This window comes from Zosterops lateralis (genome assembly GCF_965231275.1).
Source record: "Zosterops lateralis genome assembly, chromosome: 3".
NCBI lineage: Eukaryota > Metazoa > Chordata > Aves > Passeriformes > Zosteropidae > Zosterops > Zosterops lateralis.
Genome location: NC_139764.1, coordinates 5,085,232 through 5,103,415, shown reverse-complemented (window position 1 = coordinate 5,103,415; position 18,184 = coordinate 5,085,232). Strand labels below are relative to the sequence as shown.

General features: G+C 41.3%; 1 protein-coding gene across 2 annotated transcripts in view; it reads right to left on the bottom strand.

Annotated features, from left to right (window-relative positions):
- Window positions 1-1,071: 1,071 nt before the first annotated feature.
- The window catches only part of PLCB1 (phospholipase C beta 1), a 341,408-nt gene continuing 324,295 nt past the window's right edge, over window positions 1,072-18,184 (bottom strand). The window contains exon 32 of one of the 2 annotated variants that reach the window (XM_083856220.1): window positions 1,072-3,896. In XM_083856220.1, the coding sequence (XP_083712346.1) occupies window positions 3,666-3,896 (231 nt within the window). In that variant the 3' untranslated portion in view covers window positions 1,072-3,665. The remainder of the gene's footprint in view (window positions 3,897-18,184) is intronic. The other variant, XM_083856221.1, reaches the window with a different exon arrangement.

The window sequence follows — 18,184 nt, the reverse complement described above, 5'->3', positions numbered from 1 at the left end:
TTTTCAAACTAAGACAATATCCCTCAGTACATTGGATTAATATACCTGCTTATCTCTTCTCCCAGAGATAATTTTGTACATTGTAAATTAAATAGGGGAAGGGAAGTCAGAAGCCAAAGGAATAGATTTATTTTTCAATGCTCTAAGTGGAAGGCCCTGCAAAGGTATATTTCACAGCACATATATAATTGAATAGATGATTAGTGAAACAGCTGGGGCAGTGGAACAGAAATAGCGGTGCTGTAATTTGTCGAGGCAGTTTATTGGTATGGCTGGAAATCATGTCCCAGCTTTTTTGCAAAAGCCTTCCTGTAAACCAACCCATTTTCTTACCAGTTCACTGGCTCCCTGCACACTGCTTTTTGTTTCCCATTATTTCAGAGTAGCAGCAAATACACGTTGTACTGGGAGGGTCAGGGGCTGGAGGCACAGGCATGTGTAATTTCTTGTTCTTGGTGTGAACACAAAAGCCTGCAGGGAAATTTCCCTGCCTTCTCCTGGCACTGCCCCTCCCATCAGCAAAGGGGTCAGGTTAAGGTCTCCTGAGTCAACTGAGGCTCTTGAGTCAATGAACAGGGAAAACTGGGCTTGTGTTAAGAAATTTTTATTTGTCCTTTAGATCTGTAATGTAAGCACATAAAATTACAAGTGGAAGAAACATCATGCCACAAAATTGCATAGAATTTTTACAAAAATGTGAATTATGCCTCTGAAACAATCATAGATTGAGGAACCGAAAAAATATGTACATGTTAACTGGAATATTTCATCCTACTCTGAAAGCAAATCATCAAGGACTAATCAATCACAGACACTATTAATACAATGTACAAGAGCAACACTGATTTCAAAGAAAGGCAAGCAATGATGTCCCTTTAGTTATCTGTCAGTGAATGTTTAGCTAATACATGAGCATTAATTAACATAATTATGAACATGTTAAGTCTTAAACGTCTGGCCTTCATTAGAATTTTTAAAATTCTGTTTATACTGCCAAAACCAAGCTATTTTCAGTAGTGTAAAGATATCTGAAGTGCATGACCTAATTTAATATAGACAGCTCTATTCTATACAGCAGAAAGTCCACAATACAGCATTTCCACACATTCAACACGGAACAAGGCAAATACATAAAAGGCACAAGACTTGCACATCATAAAGACCCTTTTTTCATTATCTTACTCTAGTTCAAGTAATATCAATATTAAATGATACCGGTTTCACTGAAATAGTTTGAACAATGCAAGATGTACAGGATTCCACACTACCTTACACTTGCAGAAAGTGGCACTGTACAGATATAAAAAAATGTGAGTACAGGAAATGGTCAAATACAAACGTACTGTAAAATGACTACAGCTGATAGTATATTTAACCCAACCAGTCTATTTATTTCTTGTTAAATATAAACAAAAGGTTAATTGGTATTTGCCCAAGTTTCTTTGAAGACTGCGGCGAAGTCCTGGCTCCCCTGAAGTCCCTGGGAATGTCACAGATTCGGAGGAGCCAGGATTTTCTCAAAAAGCCTGCGCTGTACAACGGTTTCTATAATGCAATAGTTTCAGTTTTAGTATGAACACTGCTATCATTTTATCCTTGTAATAATTTAGACAATACATCATTTCAACTTTATAAAATGCAGCATTATATCTCAACTCTACATTTTCAATGAGTCATTAAGATTGATTTCAAAGTGCAAAACTAGGATTCGCAGAGGAGTCACCTTTCCTAGTGTTAAGATGAAAGTCAGATTTTTGAATTTCATGTGCACTGATTTCATCATCATAAACCAGGACAGTTTAATTCAAAATATGATCTCCAAACAACGTGCAATTTTTCTTTTTTTCTGCTCTAAGTTTAAAAAGGAAACATCAAAATACTGTTTGTTTTCCAAGATTTGAACTTATATATACACACACCATTATTTAACTGAAAACTTAAGCTTGATTTGTATTTTATTGCTTAAATTTAAATAAAATAAGTTACTTTAAGTACTAAAATCCTGAGGGAATGGAAGTAAAGGTAACTTAACTGTTACAATGTGTTAAAATGCCTCCCTATTAACTGATTGCTTTCTCCAATTGCTGTTTAATCCTAAGTAAGGCCCTGATCTTGCAAATATGAATGTTATTCCCAGCTCCTGAGCTCAGCAGTGCATGAAAACACAAATTTGCAGGATCGAGTGTCTCGAGGCCAATGTGGGGCTTCTGAGCTGGTTTTTCCTTTGCCCCAAGGCAGCTCTGCCAAGGAGGGAAGGATTGTGCACTGGCTGGGATACGAACCCCAATCTGCCTGAGGTGTTTGGTAATTCTGATTTCTGTTAGCATGGGAATCCAGAGAACAGCATTTCTTTACCTCTTCAAATATCCTGACTTTCACAACGTCTCTCTGTCATCTGATAGAAATTTCTCAGAATGTGCTGTTACTTCTCTCACCCATATCATACAGTACACTAACTTTGATTGTTCTTATCTTAACAAGTCAGTTAAACAGATTAATATACATTTTTAAATAACAGTGGTCAGGTTTTTATACTTTGCTTTTAAATTTTAGACCTTAGTAAAACTGAGCCTCAGTCTTAAAAATAATGGAAGATTCTGTTAGATTTCAAATACTGTAGTCCTAAACATTTTATCATCCTATCAAATTCAGTAAGCTTAAAATATGATACTTAAAATCAATACTTTTGAGTCTGCAAAATATATATCAAATTTATATTCTAAAACTACTTTGATTTACAACACTAACACCACAAAAAGAATTCTATGATTCCATGATTATTCTACAGCAGTACAACCCAGATGTTAGCTCTCGGAAAGATTCTCCTTACTCACAGATCCCTGAAACATTTCCTTTGGCCAAGAAACCACACCAACTTCAAATAGCAACATGCTGTGTGTGTATATAGACAGATGTGTGTGCACATATAGCTATATATATATCTATATATATACAAACATATATGCACTCACACGGTGTAACAAACACAGACGGACACAGACACCGACAATCTCCACACGGATTCTTCTCTCCATTTTCCTCTCGTCCCCACAGTTCCAAGAATTTTCAGCAGCAAATATATGTCTCTCCATGGGATAAACATAGTATCAAGACAGCAAGCCACCAGTGCTTGCAGAGCTAAAAAGGATCCAATGTTTCAGTGCAAATGTAAAAGGATGGTACAGCTGTCAAGGTGCAGTTATAAAGAAGGAAACAAATATGATTAAGTACTTTTGTAATATTCACCAGGATCTCTATTAGTTTGGAGCACTTTGCATTAGCACTCCAAAAGGAAATCTGCACACAATTGTCTCTGTACAATACACTGGTCTTCATTAAACATTCTTAACAGTGAATGTGGCCAGAAAATTACTCATTGTAAATTGGCCCCAAAAAAAGAAAGAAGAAAAATAAAGAGAAGATGGAGGTTAACATATTAATTTTCCCATTACAACTGCACTAAGCTTTAGAATAATAATCAGATGAAGAATGAGAATGAAGACCTTTGCAGAATACTATTTATAAAATATTCCTTTGGGGAAATGTGCACTTGAATGCAGATTCCTACTGCCTCCCGAAGCGCTCCAGTGGCAGCTCACCCTGGGAGAGCAGAGACGGGCAGTTGGGGATGGTGCGCCCTGGTGCACTGATTGTTTCTTGGGCAGTTAAAAAGTAGTATCAAACACTTTTTCTTGATTATCTTCTTCCAATTCCTCTTCACTTTGGGGAGGTTTATGATTTGATTTTCCACTGTCAGATGCCAGGGAAGAGGGGGCAGAACTGTGGTCTCCATCTTCACTCATTTTCCCTTTCATGGCTTCCTGTACGAATTCCAGAATTTCCAAAGGCAGTCTTTTGAATTTGTCTTGATATTCCTGATCAAGTTCCACCTGCAACTACAATAAAAGAGACAAGCTGTCTTCAGGTGTATCTGATGTGACCAGTGCTACAGGATGGGGAAAGTACCACACCAGGCAGGAGGGGAATTAACAAGGCATTTTTGCACAATTCAAAAACGTATTCCCTTCTTTTCCGATATTAGCATCACGCATCCAAAGTGCCTATTAACTTCCATGCAGTCATTGCAAAGCTGGAGGAACGTGCAGTCATAGGGCTGGTTTTGGGTACCATCCATGGGTACCCAAATCCTTCAAAATCCTTCAAATACATGTGGATTTAACCGTACTGGTGTCCATACTCCCACTGGCTTTGACAAGACCCCATTCAGGTGTAGTATGGATCACGGATAAGCCTTTGAAAGAGCACGGCCTCCATTAAGCTTCAGGTAGTTAATCACACATCAAACACACCACAAACGTTGCTCTGAGAACAATGAAACAGCTTTTGCCAGATTTCTTGGGTTGGAGAAACCATTAGGAAAAAGTCAGTTGTCAAAGGGAGTCAGAGAGGGAGGGAAACCAAGTTAAATTACATTTCTTAGGGCTAGATCATGGAAAGTTACATTATCAGATTAATGCAGAATATCTTGGACATTATTAGGGAAAAAATGTCATATCATCAACAGGATGCAAAAGGCATGCAGAAAGAAATCTGGCTATCAGTCTTCAGGAAGCAGTGGGTCCTTTCCCAGTATTTATTAGTACAGCCTTTGTTTTTAGTGCCCATATTAGGATCTGCATGATCCATTATTTAAAAAACATTGATGTGCATCAAAGTTTCAACTGAAGACAAAGCCAATTTTTTCATCATGACCAATATAAGCACAGCAGGAAGCAAAAGGGGGTGAGTTCCAAAGCCAGACCCGCTCCATCTGTCCGTCCATCCATCCATCCATCCATCCATCCATCCATCCATCCATCTACCCACCTTCTTAAAAAGAAGGAGTCAGGTTCTGCTAACTGTAGCTGCAGCAGTTTTGCAATAGTTTCTTAGGCAATTGTGTTTTCAGCTATGTATTTTCCCAGGATTTCCAGGATAAAGATGCTAGGAATTCTGATCCTTCAGCTCTAGGCCTGAGTCTATCCTGTGCAGTTTCAGGTCTCCTTCACCCCACTGCAACAGCTCTCAATAGGCAATGCAAATTTTCATTTGAACATTATGGCCTATCCTAGTCTTACCATCCTTGACCTGTCCACACACACCATGTGACTCTATCACTACCCCTCCCTCTGAGCCCTTCCAATCCCATTCCCCATGCTTCTGTCCTGGTTTTCATCCTGCATCTCTGACTTTATTTTTGTGAGGCCTCTTCTCCTTTCTCCTGATGTGCAAATCAATGTCCTTAGCTCACCCGGTCTAGTTCTACATTCCTTAATTAGACAAATTCTGCAGCTTTTCTTCTTCAAGATCTAAGATCTGTTCCTTTTCCTTTTGGCTTCCATGCTAAAGCTCTTTTCCTGCCTTCTTTCTGACAATTTTCCTGATGTCCTGGCCTCAGTTTTCCACCTAGGATAAAAACCAAGCCTGAGGCACAAACGGTTCCATTAAAACACATCCTGCCTCTAAAATATATATTTCTATCAGCTAGAAATATATGGTTGTCACTGTGGTAGTTAATCATTATCATAACACCCTTCTTCTTTTCCTGAACTCCTTTTGTTTTCTGGCTTTATGTCTAAATACAAATCTTGTGAAGGGATCCTCCTTTTGTCTCCATTTTGCAAACACCTCCACAGGTACAGGCATCATCAGACAAACAGTGCCATAGGGTGGCTGGTGGAGAAAGCTGAAAAATGATGCTGATCCTCCCTCTCTGCCCTGCTCACCACAGCCCCAGGACTTCACTCCTGCTGCCCAGGGAGCTCCTCAGCCCCTGAGAGATCACATCTGCACTGGCTGGAATGTTGGCAGCACGGCACTCACATAGGTTCACACTGCAAAACCAAAGATTAAATTCTAGGCTGAAGATCTTCCTTCACAGTGCAGTCGTGCTTGGGGTTACAAGTTCATGGCTAAATACCTGCACTGCTCAAAACCACAGTAATATCCAAGGCAGAGATGAGCTGCTGCATTTTCCCCACCTCACTGTCACACATGGCATTTGTGAATTTTGGGCACCTCAGGTATAGAAGAAAGTGTGTAGCATCATAAGTCAGGGAGAAGTCTCCTGGCTCTCAACTTGCTTCAGAACCTCGATTTGCTTAATTAGGTTTAAAAACAAAAGAAATATTTGAAATCCCTCAGAAACTAAACATTATCTGAACCCAACAACCATAAGCATGTTGTTAGATAACAATTGTGTCTAATATTCTCCTAAAGCTCCTCCAGTGGCTAATCCCCCCTAAGTCGAGTGTTTAATAGAAATGAGATCAATCTGGAGCTACCTCTCTGTCTCCAGAGACAGTCTATATAGATATCTAATCATGAGAAGGTTGACATTAGTTGAGAAGGAGCAGACAGCAGACAAGGAGGGTTGATTAAAACTGCACCAGTAAAAATTAGTTTTCTTTTTGCCTCCAAAGGCACTGTCAGTTCTTTCCCCTGCTCAGTGTCCGACAAGCCCCTCAAGTCCCATCCATGCCCTGGACCCTGAGCTACCACACAAGGTTAAAGAAACAGGTTGCCTGTTTAAAACCATCTGGCCTAAAGAAATCCAGCTGTTTTTCTTTGAAAAGCTTCAGTGTCCTTCTATTTATTCTGTACCTTTACAGGGACATTGCAGTTCATGGCAATGAATGGAAAGCTGCCCTCCTAGCAGCAGCAGTAGCCACACAAATCCCTCGTTTCGCTGGCTGGTGGCAAGGCAAGGTGCCATGTAGGAGTAAAAACCTCTTTGCTCGACCAGCACCTCACCATACTCCACCCCAGGGTGGCCTTCCCACTCAGTTTGCTGTCCCCTTGGGTTGCTTCCCATCACAAGTCCACCTACCCAATTTCTCTGCTCTCTAGCTACTAAACAAGGTGACCTACACGTGCTATTAGGATTTTGGAGTCAGACAAGGCGGGGGGAATGAGACCAATGATTAGACGGGCAGATCATTATCTGGACCACTGTCCTCATTAACATGTAACAACCTTCTTCCTTCTGTTATCTCACCACTTACCCTCTTAGAGATCCTCTGTCCTCTCCTTAACCCACAACAAAAACAACACAAATGTCGCCTCCATGTAGCTTTAGTGTCCCACAGCTGGACACTATTTCTTGTTCAGGTAGATCTCACTCCCGTGTACTTTATTGACAGGCAGTGAGTTAAAACTTTAAAATTCAGAGCCATCATTAGGTGTTTGCACTGGGGTCCTTGGGGACAGGAGATGAATGTGTTAGTCACAGAAGCTCTTTAATGTGTGCTTCCATCTCCTACCTCTTATTTTTTTACCCAACAGTGCAAGTTAAAAAATGCCAGCTGATGCTCCCCTCAGCTTTACACAAAAACCACCATGGACAAACAGCACCATCTGCATGAGTACAACCAATACAGGCCTGAGCCCCAAGGGACAGGACACGAGCAGGGCCTTACAGGTGAGCTGTAAAAAGCTCTTGGTGGGCAGCCAGCTGCTCAGCTCATGGGCTCATATTCCCTCCCAATCCAAAGGGCTCTTCAGCATCCTTGGCTACAAGCACTTTCCTAAAAGGTCATCAGTCAGGGAGAGGCCTACTAGCCCTTCCTTGGAACGTGGGAGGGGACAATGATTGTGGTTGTTCAGCTTAAAGCAAGGGAAACACACTCAGAAAAGGAAACAGATGGTATTATTGAAACTATTTACATTTTTATTTATACCTAGCTTTTACTATTAGAACTCTCAAATGAACAGCACTATAAGCAGTGACTGTGATCAATAAAGGATTACAGAAGCAGAGGTTGTGGGTTTAGCTGCTCCTGCAGGAGAAGGATGCCCCTGCAGACTCCTGCATGCTTTCAAAGTGATCTAATGACCTCCTGCTCCCAGCAAGACCCAAAACAAAGCAGTCACACGGGAGACGTGCTGTGCTGCCAGCACAAGTGACCAGGAGGTCTCTGGGACAGGAGGTGGACACAGCTGGCCCACAGAGCCCCGCTTCCACCTCACCCCTCCCTACACTGCAGCAGCCCGAGGGAAAAGGAAACCAAGGGGAAACACGTCCAGCCCGTCTCCCTTCCTGCAACACCTTTGAAGTCCGGGATGTGAACATTGCTGCTCCTTCCCCTTGTACCCTGAGGGTGGCCTCTGGGGAGCCACCAATGCAAGAGCTTTCCAAACTGCTTCCATTTGTCCTCCACATGGTCTGGGACACCGCAGGCTTGGCCTGTGACCTCCCAGCATCCTTCTCTTGCTGCTGTAACATCTTATCTGATGCAAAACCAACCCACTTCCAACCACACTGGGATTCATTCCAGCTCACATGGGGTTTTTAAAAATATATTTGCAACTCAAAAATAATGTAAGGGCACTACTTAAAAGGCATCTCAAGAATTAAGCTTCAGTCAAAAACGTTTTGAGAAAGTTATGTATGAAATACAACCACTTACGTATTTTGGTGAAAAGAACTCCGACCAAAACACCATTTTGTTGAAACAAAAACATTATTTTTGGGAATATTTGTTTTGATGAAGTCCTTCCACTGCAAAGATTTGATATGACTCCAAATAAGTCACTTTTTTAAGTCTCAGGTTTTTCCATTCTGCTGGGAATTTTTCTCTAAGGGCAGGTTTTTGAGTTTGGTGTTTCTATTATATCTCCTTTTAAATTCATCTTATTTTGATTTCCTGATTACTTTCTTTCCCTAAATGATGCAGTGAATTATGAATGGAAAATTATTCAAATATCCTGGCTCAACAATTTAGGTAAAAATAGACTCTGAGGGCTAAATAGTTCAGTATCTCCAACAATCCTTGACATTTCCAACAGTAAACTCTTTATTCTCAAGGTTTTTTTCACAATTTTTGAGTTAAGATTTCAAACATGAGACATTTTGAAGTTATTTTATTTCTCCTTGAGGCACAGTGCAGCAAAAGGTATTTAAAAATATTCTTGGTATCTGATCGTTGCATTTACTCACCAGTTGAAATGGGATACTCATTTGTATCCATAATTACTGTGGCACTGCCCACATGCAGGATATTATTTAATTCCACATGGACAGTGTCTGTTCTTTTTGTTTTACAGATGAGAAGCTCAACAGCATTCATTTCTTCTGTGCAATTTCAGCAGAATGTGTTTTGACAAGAGGCAGTAACTGGTCACTGCACCATTTGTAACCAAAGGGGGCCTGCAACCCCTTCAGGGAATTTCTGCTCAGCAAAGCTCCCGTTTTCCTTATCATGTGTCATTGGAAATGTTTATTTTGTTAACACCAGCAACACTGATATTTTCAGTGGGCAGTGAAACCAGATTGCAACAGCAACACTGGGCTGGGATTGGGACCCCTTTCTCTCTCCTCCCCTCCTTCTCTAAATCTGCTAAAGCTACAAATACTTATTTTTCTTCCTGCAAATATTTGACCCATGTGCCTAAAGATAAATTTAAATAGCGGATTTGGGGCTTTTAAGCCTGCATCAGACAACAAATATGCATAATGTCAGCGACCTCAATTTAGCTTCCAAAATAGCACATAGAGGACTCCCAGATTAAGGGTACAGAGAGCAAGAAGGCTGCTGTTCCTCTGCTTTTCATTTTCAGAGCTTACTTAATTAGAAAGCCATTCTGGAGGGATACAGCATTAAAAGACACATGAGTAGCAAGAACTGTTAAAAGCAGATGGAGGCTCAGTAACAGGGAGAGTGAAATTGAGGAACAGAGCTCAGGGATCAAGTGATTTATAGGCAGCAATTTTTGTTTAATTGGAAACAGTAGGAGTTCCTTGTTAAGGACCATGTTATTCCCCCACTAAGCAGATTTCTGCTGGGAAGGCAAAGGAGTAAGCACTGTTCAGATGTCCTCATGCCTCAAGGCCACAGTTCCTCTGCAGCACTCGGCTGGAGACCCTGCCCTCTGTCAGGATGGCCCTAAGACAGCAGCTGGGAACAGCAGGTTCTCAGGAAGCTGTTTGCCCAGCCCTGGGAAAGGAGTTAAATCTGCATGTGCAGAGAGCACCTAAATGCTCCTTTTTTTCTCCCAGTGACATCAAGAAGTGCATAAAGTGATGTACCAACAAAGTTAACATTTGGGCTTAATACAGGTTAAGGACAACATTGCCAACCCCGAGATCAAAGTATTCAGGTAGACAAGGTTTTCTCTCAGAAGATGTGGGAGTGTGGAATCATTAGGGGGAGCCTAGGGGAACTTGGTATCTGAGATGGCACAAGGAATAGCACAGGTAAACAACAGCAGGAAATGTCTTCCTGCTGACTGGAAAGCTCCTGTTAATGACTCCTGTCCTCAGACAAGGACACCTCTGCATTTTCAAACAATGGTTACTTTCCAGACCATGAGAGACACTAAGCACACCAATTCCGAGACTCCTTCTCTGTTCCCTACCTGAAGGTGATGCTCCCCTACCCTTTCACACAAGGTCATCAGGCTGATCTCGCCGCCCCACAAAGTTTCCACGCTGTTCTCCTGAGAGCAGGGCTGCTGGCTCAGCTCTGGTTTTGCTCCACTATTGCCCCTCTGCCTTCCCATGCCAACAGGCTGCACAGTGCAGACACTCTCCTTGAAAAACTTGACCAGCAATAACCTGGAGTGCATCCCAAGGCACGGAGTGGGTTACACATGCCATGTTATCTCCCCTTGTACAGACACTTCCCCTCCCACTGCCTCCCTTATCTGCCACATTTCAGCTCAGTGTCTCTTCCTATTGAAGCAAAGGTGATTTGCTTTGCCTCCCCAAGGGTACAACAAGTCCCCACATAAATGAGTCCCTTTAATATCTGCTGTCTCAAAGCACTAGACTGTAACCTTGGGGCCTCCATCAATCTGTGTCTCCGCCTTGATTAACTGCAACCTCAATTAAACCAATGGGGCCGCGAGGAAACCTGGGACCTGGGTGCTTGGACTTTAACATTTCATATCTACCTTCTGTGTAATAAACCAACATTTGCTCCAATAAGTGAATAAAAATAAATGTTTGGGTGGTGAGATTGCCGTCAGTGCTGCCCAGGTTATACACATGTTAGACACACATATATCTCTGCTGGAATCTTCTGGGTTAGAGAGGGTCCTTACAGCAAAAGCCTAAACTGGTGATCTTTTCCTACTGGCAATTGTATTATTAGCAGCAATTTCAGATCTCTTGCATTTTCTTTAAAGAAATTATTCAAAGAAAGAGTTTGTACTGAATTCTGCAGGAGGATTTTCTTCACTTGCTTCCTGTTTCTTCAAAAGTTTATTCTCATGCAAAGCCCTGCTCTGTGCCTTGTAAGCTGCATACTTGAAATTATTCCTCTTTCTGATGATTATTTCATGTAACAATTTGCTTTTGTGGATAAAATGCTTTCTTAAGCTGTCAAGAGGCTCTTAGAAACTCCATAAAAGCATGACCTGTGCACCTCATGATGCATATGAATAAAAGAATTCAACCTAGAATGAATAGGAAAAAACATCCCCCTTTCTATAGGCATTTTAAGGGTAGATTCTGAGATTCTGTTCTTTTTCATCATCACTGGAGTAAGCTATCTTCACTGTAAGCAAAGGAGAATCTGCTCAGTTTTAATGCAATAAATCCAGAGAAACTCCCCTGAAATCTCATCTATCAGCAGATACTGCTCTTAGTTTATTTGAGTGGATCCAGGGTAAATAACTTGAGTGACAGAGCTCAAATAGAGCTTCTTAGCTGATCCTTTTTTAAAGTTCTGTCCATATTTTGGATACTGCAAAACAAACAAAAAACCAAAAAAAGTCAGTGCAGCCATTACCTTCTAATAAATGATGTTTTTTCACTTCCATGATGCCTCCAAGGCAGCCTTGTAAACAGGCAGCTCACTGTCCAACAGCACAGGCCTTCCAAGAGTAGCAGTATTGTAATTCTCATCTCAAGGTCATGACAGTCCCTTGGAAACTCATTTAAAATGACATCTTGAGGTTACAACAGCAACAATATATTCCAGAAATATTCCAAACCCCGGATGGACCAGAGAGCACGAGACTCCGCCAGCACGAAGGCAGCAGAGCAGGATGTCCCCAACAGGGCCACTGAATATTTATTGTGTTTTGCCTGAAAGTGGTGTTGCCCTGCAAAGTGAGAGATTCTGGCAATTTTTGAAAGAGGAGAGACAAGAAAAGAAACTTTCAGGAGCTCATGAAGTACAGATCCATAAAAAAGGTGGTGGAACCCACAGCACAGCTTTTGGGCCTCACCTAAATTGTACTCTGGATTCAGTTTAGCAAAGCACTTTCCAGTCTCTCATACCCAGCTTGCTAATAGGTAATTACAGTGTTGCCTGTGTCTGACTCTTGGCAGGACATCTCTAACAGGCCCCATCAGTGTCACAGAAAATTCCCTCTGAGCACACAGATCTCCTCCAATATGACATTGAAAAGGAAGTAAATAATCTCTTGCTCTGTCTCTCTCCAGTGGCATCACTGTGTTCCTCAAAGCAAAAGGAATAGCTCACCCTGTGATTATCACACCTTTCATTGTCATACCCTGCTCTGCCCTGACTCTCAAGGATGTTTCGAGTAATAAGATCTCCAAACACACACTGAGGGCTGTGCATCTTGAGACAGCACCTTTCTTGAGGTACACACTCACTGTGATTTCCATGTCACTGATAATTGTCAGGGAGCTGCATGGAGGTTTAGAAGCAAGCCATCCTTAGCTCAGAAATAATCATATTGATAAAGCCTCTGCTGCACTCTGAAGTTTACCCTGCTCTGACTGTAGCTCTCCATGCCAGAGAGACTCTGAAGGATGGAGTCCCACTGAAAAGTCTGCTTGGAAAAGGACTGAGCACTCAGTCCTTCTCCTAATATCTTGTTAAAAATGAATGTTTTAGACTAGAAAGCAAGCACACTCTGAATAAAGATCAAAGCCTTCAAAGTTTCTTTGAAAATCTTTTCAAGTAGTTGCAGTTCTGTAATCGCTTATAACAGCAAAGGCTATTCCAAAATATTTCCTAACTCATCAACAACATGAATCTGGCTTCCTCTTTACTATTAGCAGAGACTTTTGCATTGACTGTCCCCACATAATGAGCCTATTTAGTGACAGACCCATCCTTTTTTAACATAACAGGCTAATGAAAAAGAATCCATTCAGAACCTGGCAGAAGCAGTGGAGAAACAGAGCTGCTATCTCTCATTTTCCATCTTCCAGAAATGATGGCTCAGTATCTTGGCCTTTGTACTTCCAAGTGTCAGGAAAGTTTTGAAGCTGGGTTTAACAATGACAAAAACCTGGGACCTGGTTCAAACTTATGTGCTAATGTATATGTTCATTATTATCTAATGGCCATCAAATGGAGATGGATCATTGCTACTGGGGATTGTCTGGTAAGTTTATGGCTGCTCTGTGTTTATATCCTATGATTATCTTCACATCCCTCTACTTCCACCATGAGTTCATCCATATATCCACACTTCTCATCATTTCATGCTTTATTACACAACACACTGGTGGGTTGGTTTTTGTTTTTTTTTTTTTTTTTTTTTTTTACTTGAGAAGCAAAATTAGTGTAGAATTTTAACTGCAACTATTAAGACCTGCAGAGCTTAATGTAAGAGCAACACTGTCCAGTGGTTCAGTCTAATTAAAAATAGCCTGAAGGTTTTTACTTCCTGATACTAGAATGAGCTTTAAAAGAAAAACCCCTCCTCTTTTTGTCTGTACTGCTGTTACTGGATTAAGCAGTACTATGCAATAGGAGGTTGACTGAGCCATCCTCATGATTAAGTTCAAGGGATTAATAGTTCAGTTCAGTTGTTTTTCATTTAAACATTTTCTCCCAAGTTCATATTAATGCTGACTGCTGCAAACTTAGGCAACTCTCTAATTACCCATCAAGTTTAAATATCCCATGCAAGAAAACTTTATTTCAGCGATGTTCAGCAAGCATCCCACAATGCAAAAATTGACATGTAAGGTAATTTCATCAAGTCAGATCAACAGGACGAAGCCTGTCTCACTGCTGCCCAGAGCAGCTTGAACTCATGGCTGCTAAAGCACATACCCAAAGTTCACTCCAGTCTACAGGACAGTGATTGGATTTAATGGGGTTTGGATCTACAGTTTGGATCCACAACCACACAAGTACAGATGCAAACAGAGCAGAGAAAGTGAAGGAACTGCTGGCACAAAAGGGCATGAAATGCTTGCTCCTGACCCAGCAGAGATCTGGGAATAATTGTACTCTGCCTCACAAGGGAGGAGTGCAAAAGTTGTGTTTCAGTGGTTCAGGGTTTTCACCTGAAAATCACTCCCTTTTTCAATTTAAGCAAACTGCAAAGTGTGAATGAGTCAGAGAAAAGGGACCAGGTTGCTGCTTAGAATCCAAGCCTGCTCCAAGAGACAAGAGAGAACAACTTCCCACAGAGAAGGGCAGATGCCTTTCTCACCTGCAGACCTTGCTCTCTCTGTGCACAACCTGATCTGGGTTTCTGTCCAGCATCTGGGCTCCATGAGGAAGGGAAACTGCTGAGAGAGGGTGTTTTTCCCTGCTAATGCTTATTCTGGGTGAGGAACTGCCACCCTGCTCATGCTGCAGCCCAAGCAGCCTCACACCCTTGTCTCAGGTGTGATGGGGTATGTCCAGTGAGGACCTGTGACAGAATGTGTGTCACAGGGCCTGTGTGTGAGTCTGTGCCATGGAACACTTTCCATCTTGCCAAGCAACCGGGCATCTGAAAGCCCCTTGAGCACATCTCTTAAAGAAATTGCCATTGAGTTCTGTGCTCAGCCCTTGCTGTGGCCAGGAAAAGGGATACACAAATTCCTTAGAAGCCAGCAGAGACAGGAGGATAAGGGACACCACAAGTTTAAACTTCTTGAGAATCCATTCCTCTGGGGCCTCCCCCACACCTCAAGTTTACTACAGGAACCGTGAGCTTTTCACTGACATCACTGTGAGCTGGATCTGGTCCCTGGCTTCTCTCCTCCTAGAGTTAATACAGTTCATCAAAGTTCAGTTCACCAGAGGGTCAAGCCTGAACTGAGATGAATCTCATGGAACTTCACTAAGCCCTTTGCTTTTTTTTCCACTGAGAGGCATGCCATCAAAATGCCTAATGTGATCCCCCTAGAGCTCTACTTTGTTTTTAATCTGATTTCATTTATGTGTATCACTATTGGTAGCTTCTCTCTTGGAAAGGCTTTGCACCATACAAAACCCCATTTAAGAAAAAAAACCCACTAGCAGTAGAACAAAACCTTTTTTCCATTACAAGAACTTATCTTTTTAATGCTCTATCAGTGTTTAATTATTATTTCGGTACTTGACATCTTCCAAAAGCATTAAAAAGTTCTTGAGAGGTCTTACAGCTTTACAGTGTATTCTCTGATGCCAATTCTGATCATAATCTAGCTGAAGAAAAGTTTAATGAACACTAGAAAAATAAAGGCCTTTCATAAGTGATCAAATTATTTGAAGAAGCAAAAGAGTACTTAAAAAACACGTGTTTCTTGTTTTAAAGCCCTATTTTAAAATGTGTAGAGTACACATCTTTGTTGAGGATAACAGGAATTCATATGGAACTTAGGGAGTATTTATTTCAAATGATGGTAGACAAGTATCAGAAATGAATGAGATTATTAACTTGCCATAAACACATTTTAGAACAATGGCTATAAAATGTCATCTTTTTCCCATCTCATGGAAATCTATTTAGTATTAGAGAAATACAGGCAGACATTATATTTAGTGATGGTGAGTGAATAATAAAGTATCTGCTACTCTAAATAACAGTAAAAAGATTATTCTGAGTTACTTACAGAAGTTCTTCCTAAAAAATTCTTATCACTTATGTTATTTAAACTTTCTTACATATCAATTAGTTTGAAATAATAAGTCTTTAGGCTATCCATTAATTGCAGCACTGTTGGCATGATCTGTATTTAAAATTATGCAATGAAAATTAAGCTGAAGCACCAAGCTGTCTTGGCTAACAAAAAAGATTTCCTCAGCCCTTCGGATAGAGAAGGAGATAATGGGGGCACTGAATTCACAGGAGAACTCTTTCTCAGTTTACAATTCTCTCCTGTCACATACTGACACTGTTGGAAGCCATCAGCTTAAGAATGCCCACGTTTAACTTGCAGTGTTGCTTTTCCAATGCATCCATTTTCCTTCCCATTGATCGGCACGGCTGCTCTCGGGCAAAAGAGCTCCCCTGACTGATGCACAGGCAAGGGAGCACCATGCAGAACCTGCAGGAGAGCTGCTTCAGAACATTCTGCACAGGATAATTACAAATGCAATGGATGGGGAATTGAAATTGTTAAGTTACTCCTTTAAAATCAGGGCGAGGTTGTTTGCAGAGGAATATCTGGTCCATACATCAGGAGAAGACACCAATTTTAATTTCTCCTGCTGTTATGGCTTGAGGCTCTCCAAGAAACCTCCAACCCACATTTTTAAGTCTTCCTGTCTTTGCAGAGCAGATCTAAGGACAACTGAATTTCTCTTGTCTGGTCATATTTTGCTTCACAGATACACTGAAGCTACACTTTGGCATTTGTCCCATTCCCTTTGGGCTGGTTCCTGCTGGCACCTCTCAGAGGCACAGCAGGGACTGCCATGCCTGGCACAGCAGCACTGACCAAGCAAGAGAGTTTAAAAAGCGCAGCCATTCCTTGGTAGGTGTTATTTTCCCAAATCCTCCATGCCTGCAGCACAGATGAGTCAAAGACAACACTCAGCTGGTCCAAACAAATCTTGGGAATGGTATCTTCCTGCCACAGAAATTAGAATAAAAGCAGCTGAAATATTCTGATGGAGGGAATCACACATGGAGAGAAACTTCTTTAAATGAGACCAGCCACTGCAGCTCACTCCCTCCCTGTCAGCCTCTGCCTGCTCCACCAGCAGTTCCCTGTCTCCTGCATCCTACAGTTAATTGTACTTTTAAATAAGGAAAGGCAGAGCATCCTCCTACTAATATTAATGAGCTACAGGGAAGAAACAAGGGTGAATACTGAGTCAATCCTCTTGTGACAGATCTGTGTGCATGTGGATGCATAGACACACATAAAAAAGGGAAGACATCTGAATATTTTTAAGTACATCAATATAATGACTCCACTGGCATAAACACAGGTTTTATTGGAAAAAAAATCATGTCACTGAAATATTCATACAAAAGATGCAGTTTGTTCACAGAGGATAGGTACAAAGAGGATCTTTGGTGAGATATTTATCCAAGATCTGTATTTCTTTTGTGATTTCCATCACACTGTGGAGAAGGACCTGCTCAGGGTCTCTGGGCAATGCCAGAATTGCATATGAGAACACTCTGTGGGCACTCTGACAACCGGGTGGTGAAGTTTTACTTACTTGCCCAGAAAACTTCTCAAAAAGGAATGCAGGAGGGCAGAGAATATTTTGACTTCTGAGCAGGCAACATCCATATTTAGAGTATGTCCTCTCTACTGGTGATTGGGTGGGAAAACAGACACCTCATCCCATAAAGGATGTGGATCTGTGAGCAGGCTTACTGCTTTTCCACATTCAATCAATTCCTGCAGTAGCCAACAGAGAAGACCTTGGCCTGTGTAAATCCTCAAACATGTTTTTTGTCACTGAATTAAATCTGCTTATGAGTTGCAACCATTACTGATATTGGCTGATATTACAAGAAATTAACTCCAATCTTAGAAAAAAAGATAATTTCAAAAGTAAAAAAGCTAAGTAATAATTTAAAAATTGGAATTCATTTTCAACCAATTAGTATTTTCAAGTGGGAGCTGCAGTAGTGCCTGTCTGAATACAAATAATGGGAATGAAGGGTACTCCAGGCCAAGAGGAGGCGTTAACACTGACATGGAACTGGGGAGAAGTCACTGCAGAATTTATTCCTTCATGGCATGGAAAGCATGGGCTCCTGCTTGGAATTACAATGATCCCTCAACAGAAAGACTGACAGTGACTTATCATTCCCAGGAGCTCCTACAGTTTCCATGCTGCTTGGCTTTACAGGCTGCTCTCTCCCACCTCCAGCAGCATCCAAGCTACGTGGTGTGAAGTGGATTACTGAAATAACAGGGAAACATTTCATTGCTGCAAGTCAATTCCATCAGGAATAGGGATTTCTGAAACTCGACCTCTGCTCTGGGAACTGAACCTGCAAAATTTTCAGCAGAAAGGAACATTTTGAGAGCAGAAATACTACACTGAGTTTCACCAACCTATATAACACCCTGCAGAATAAACCTGAT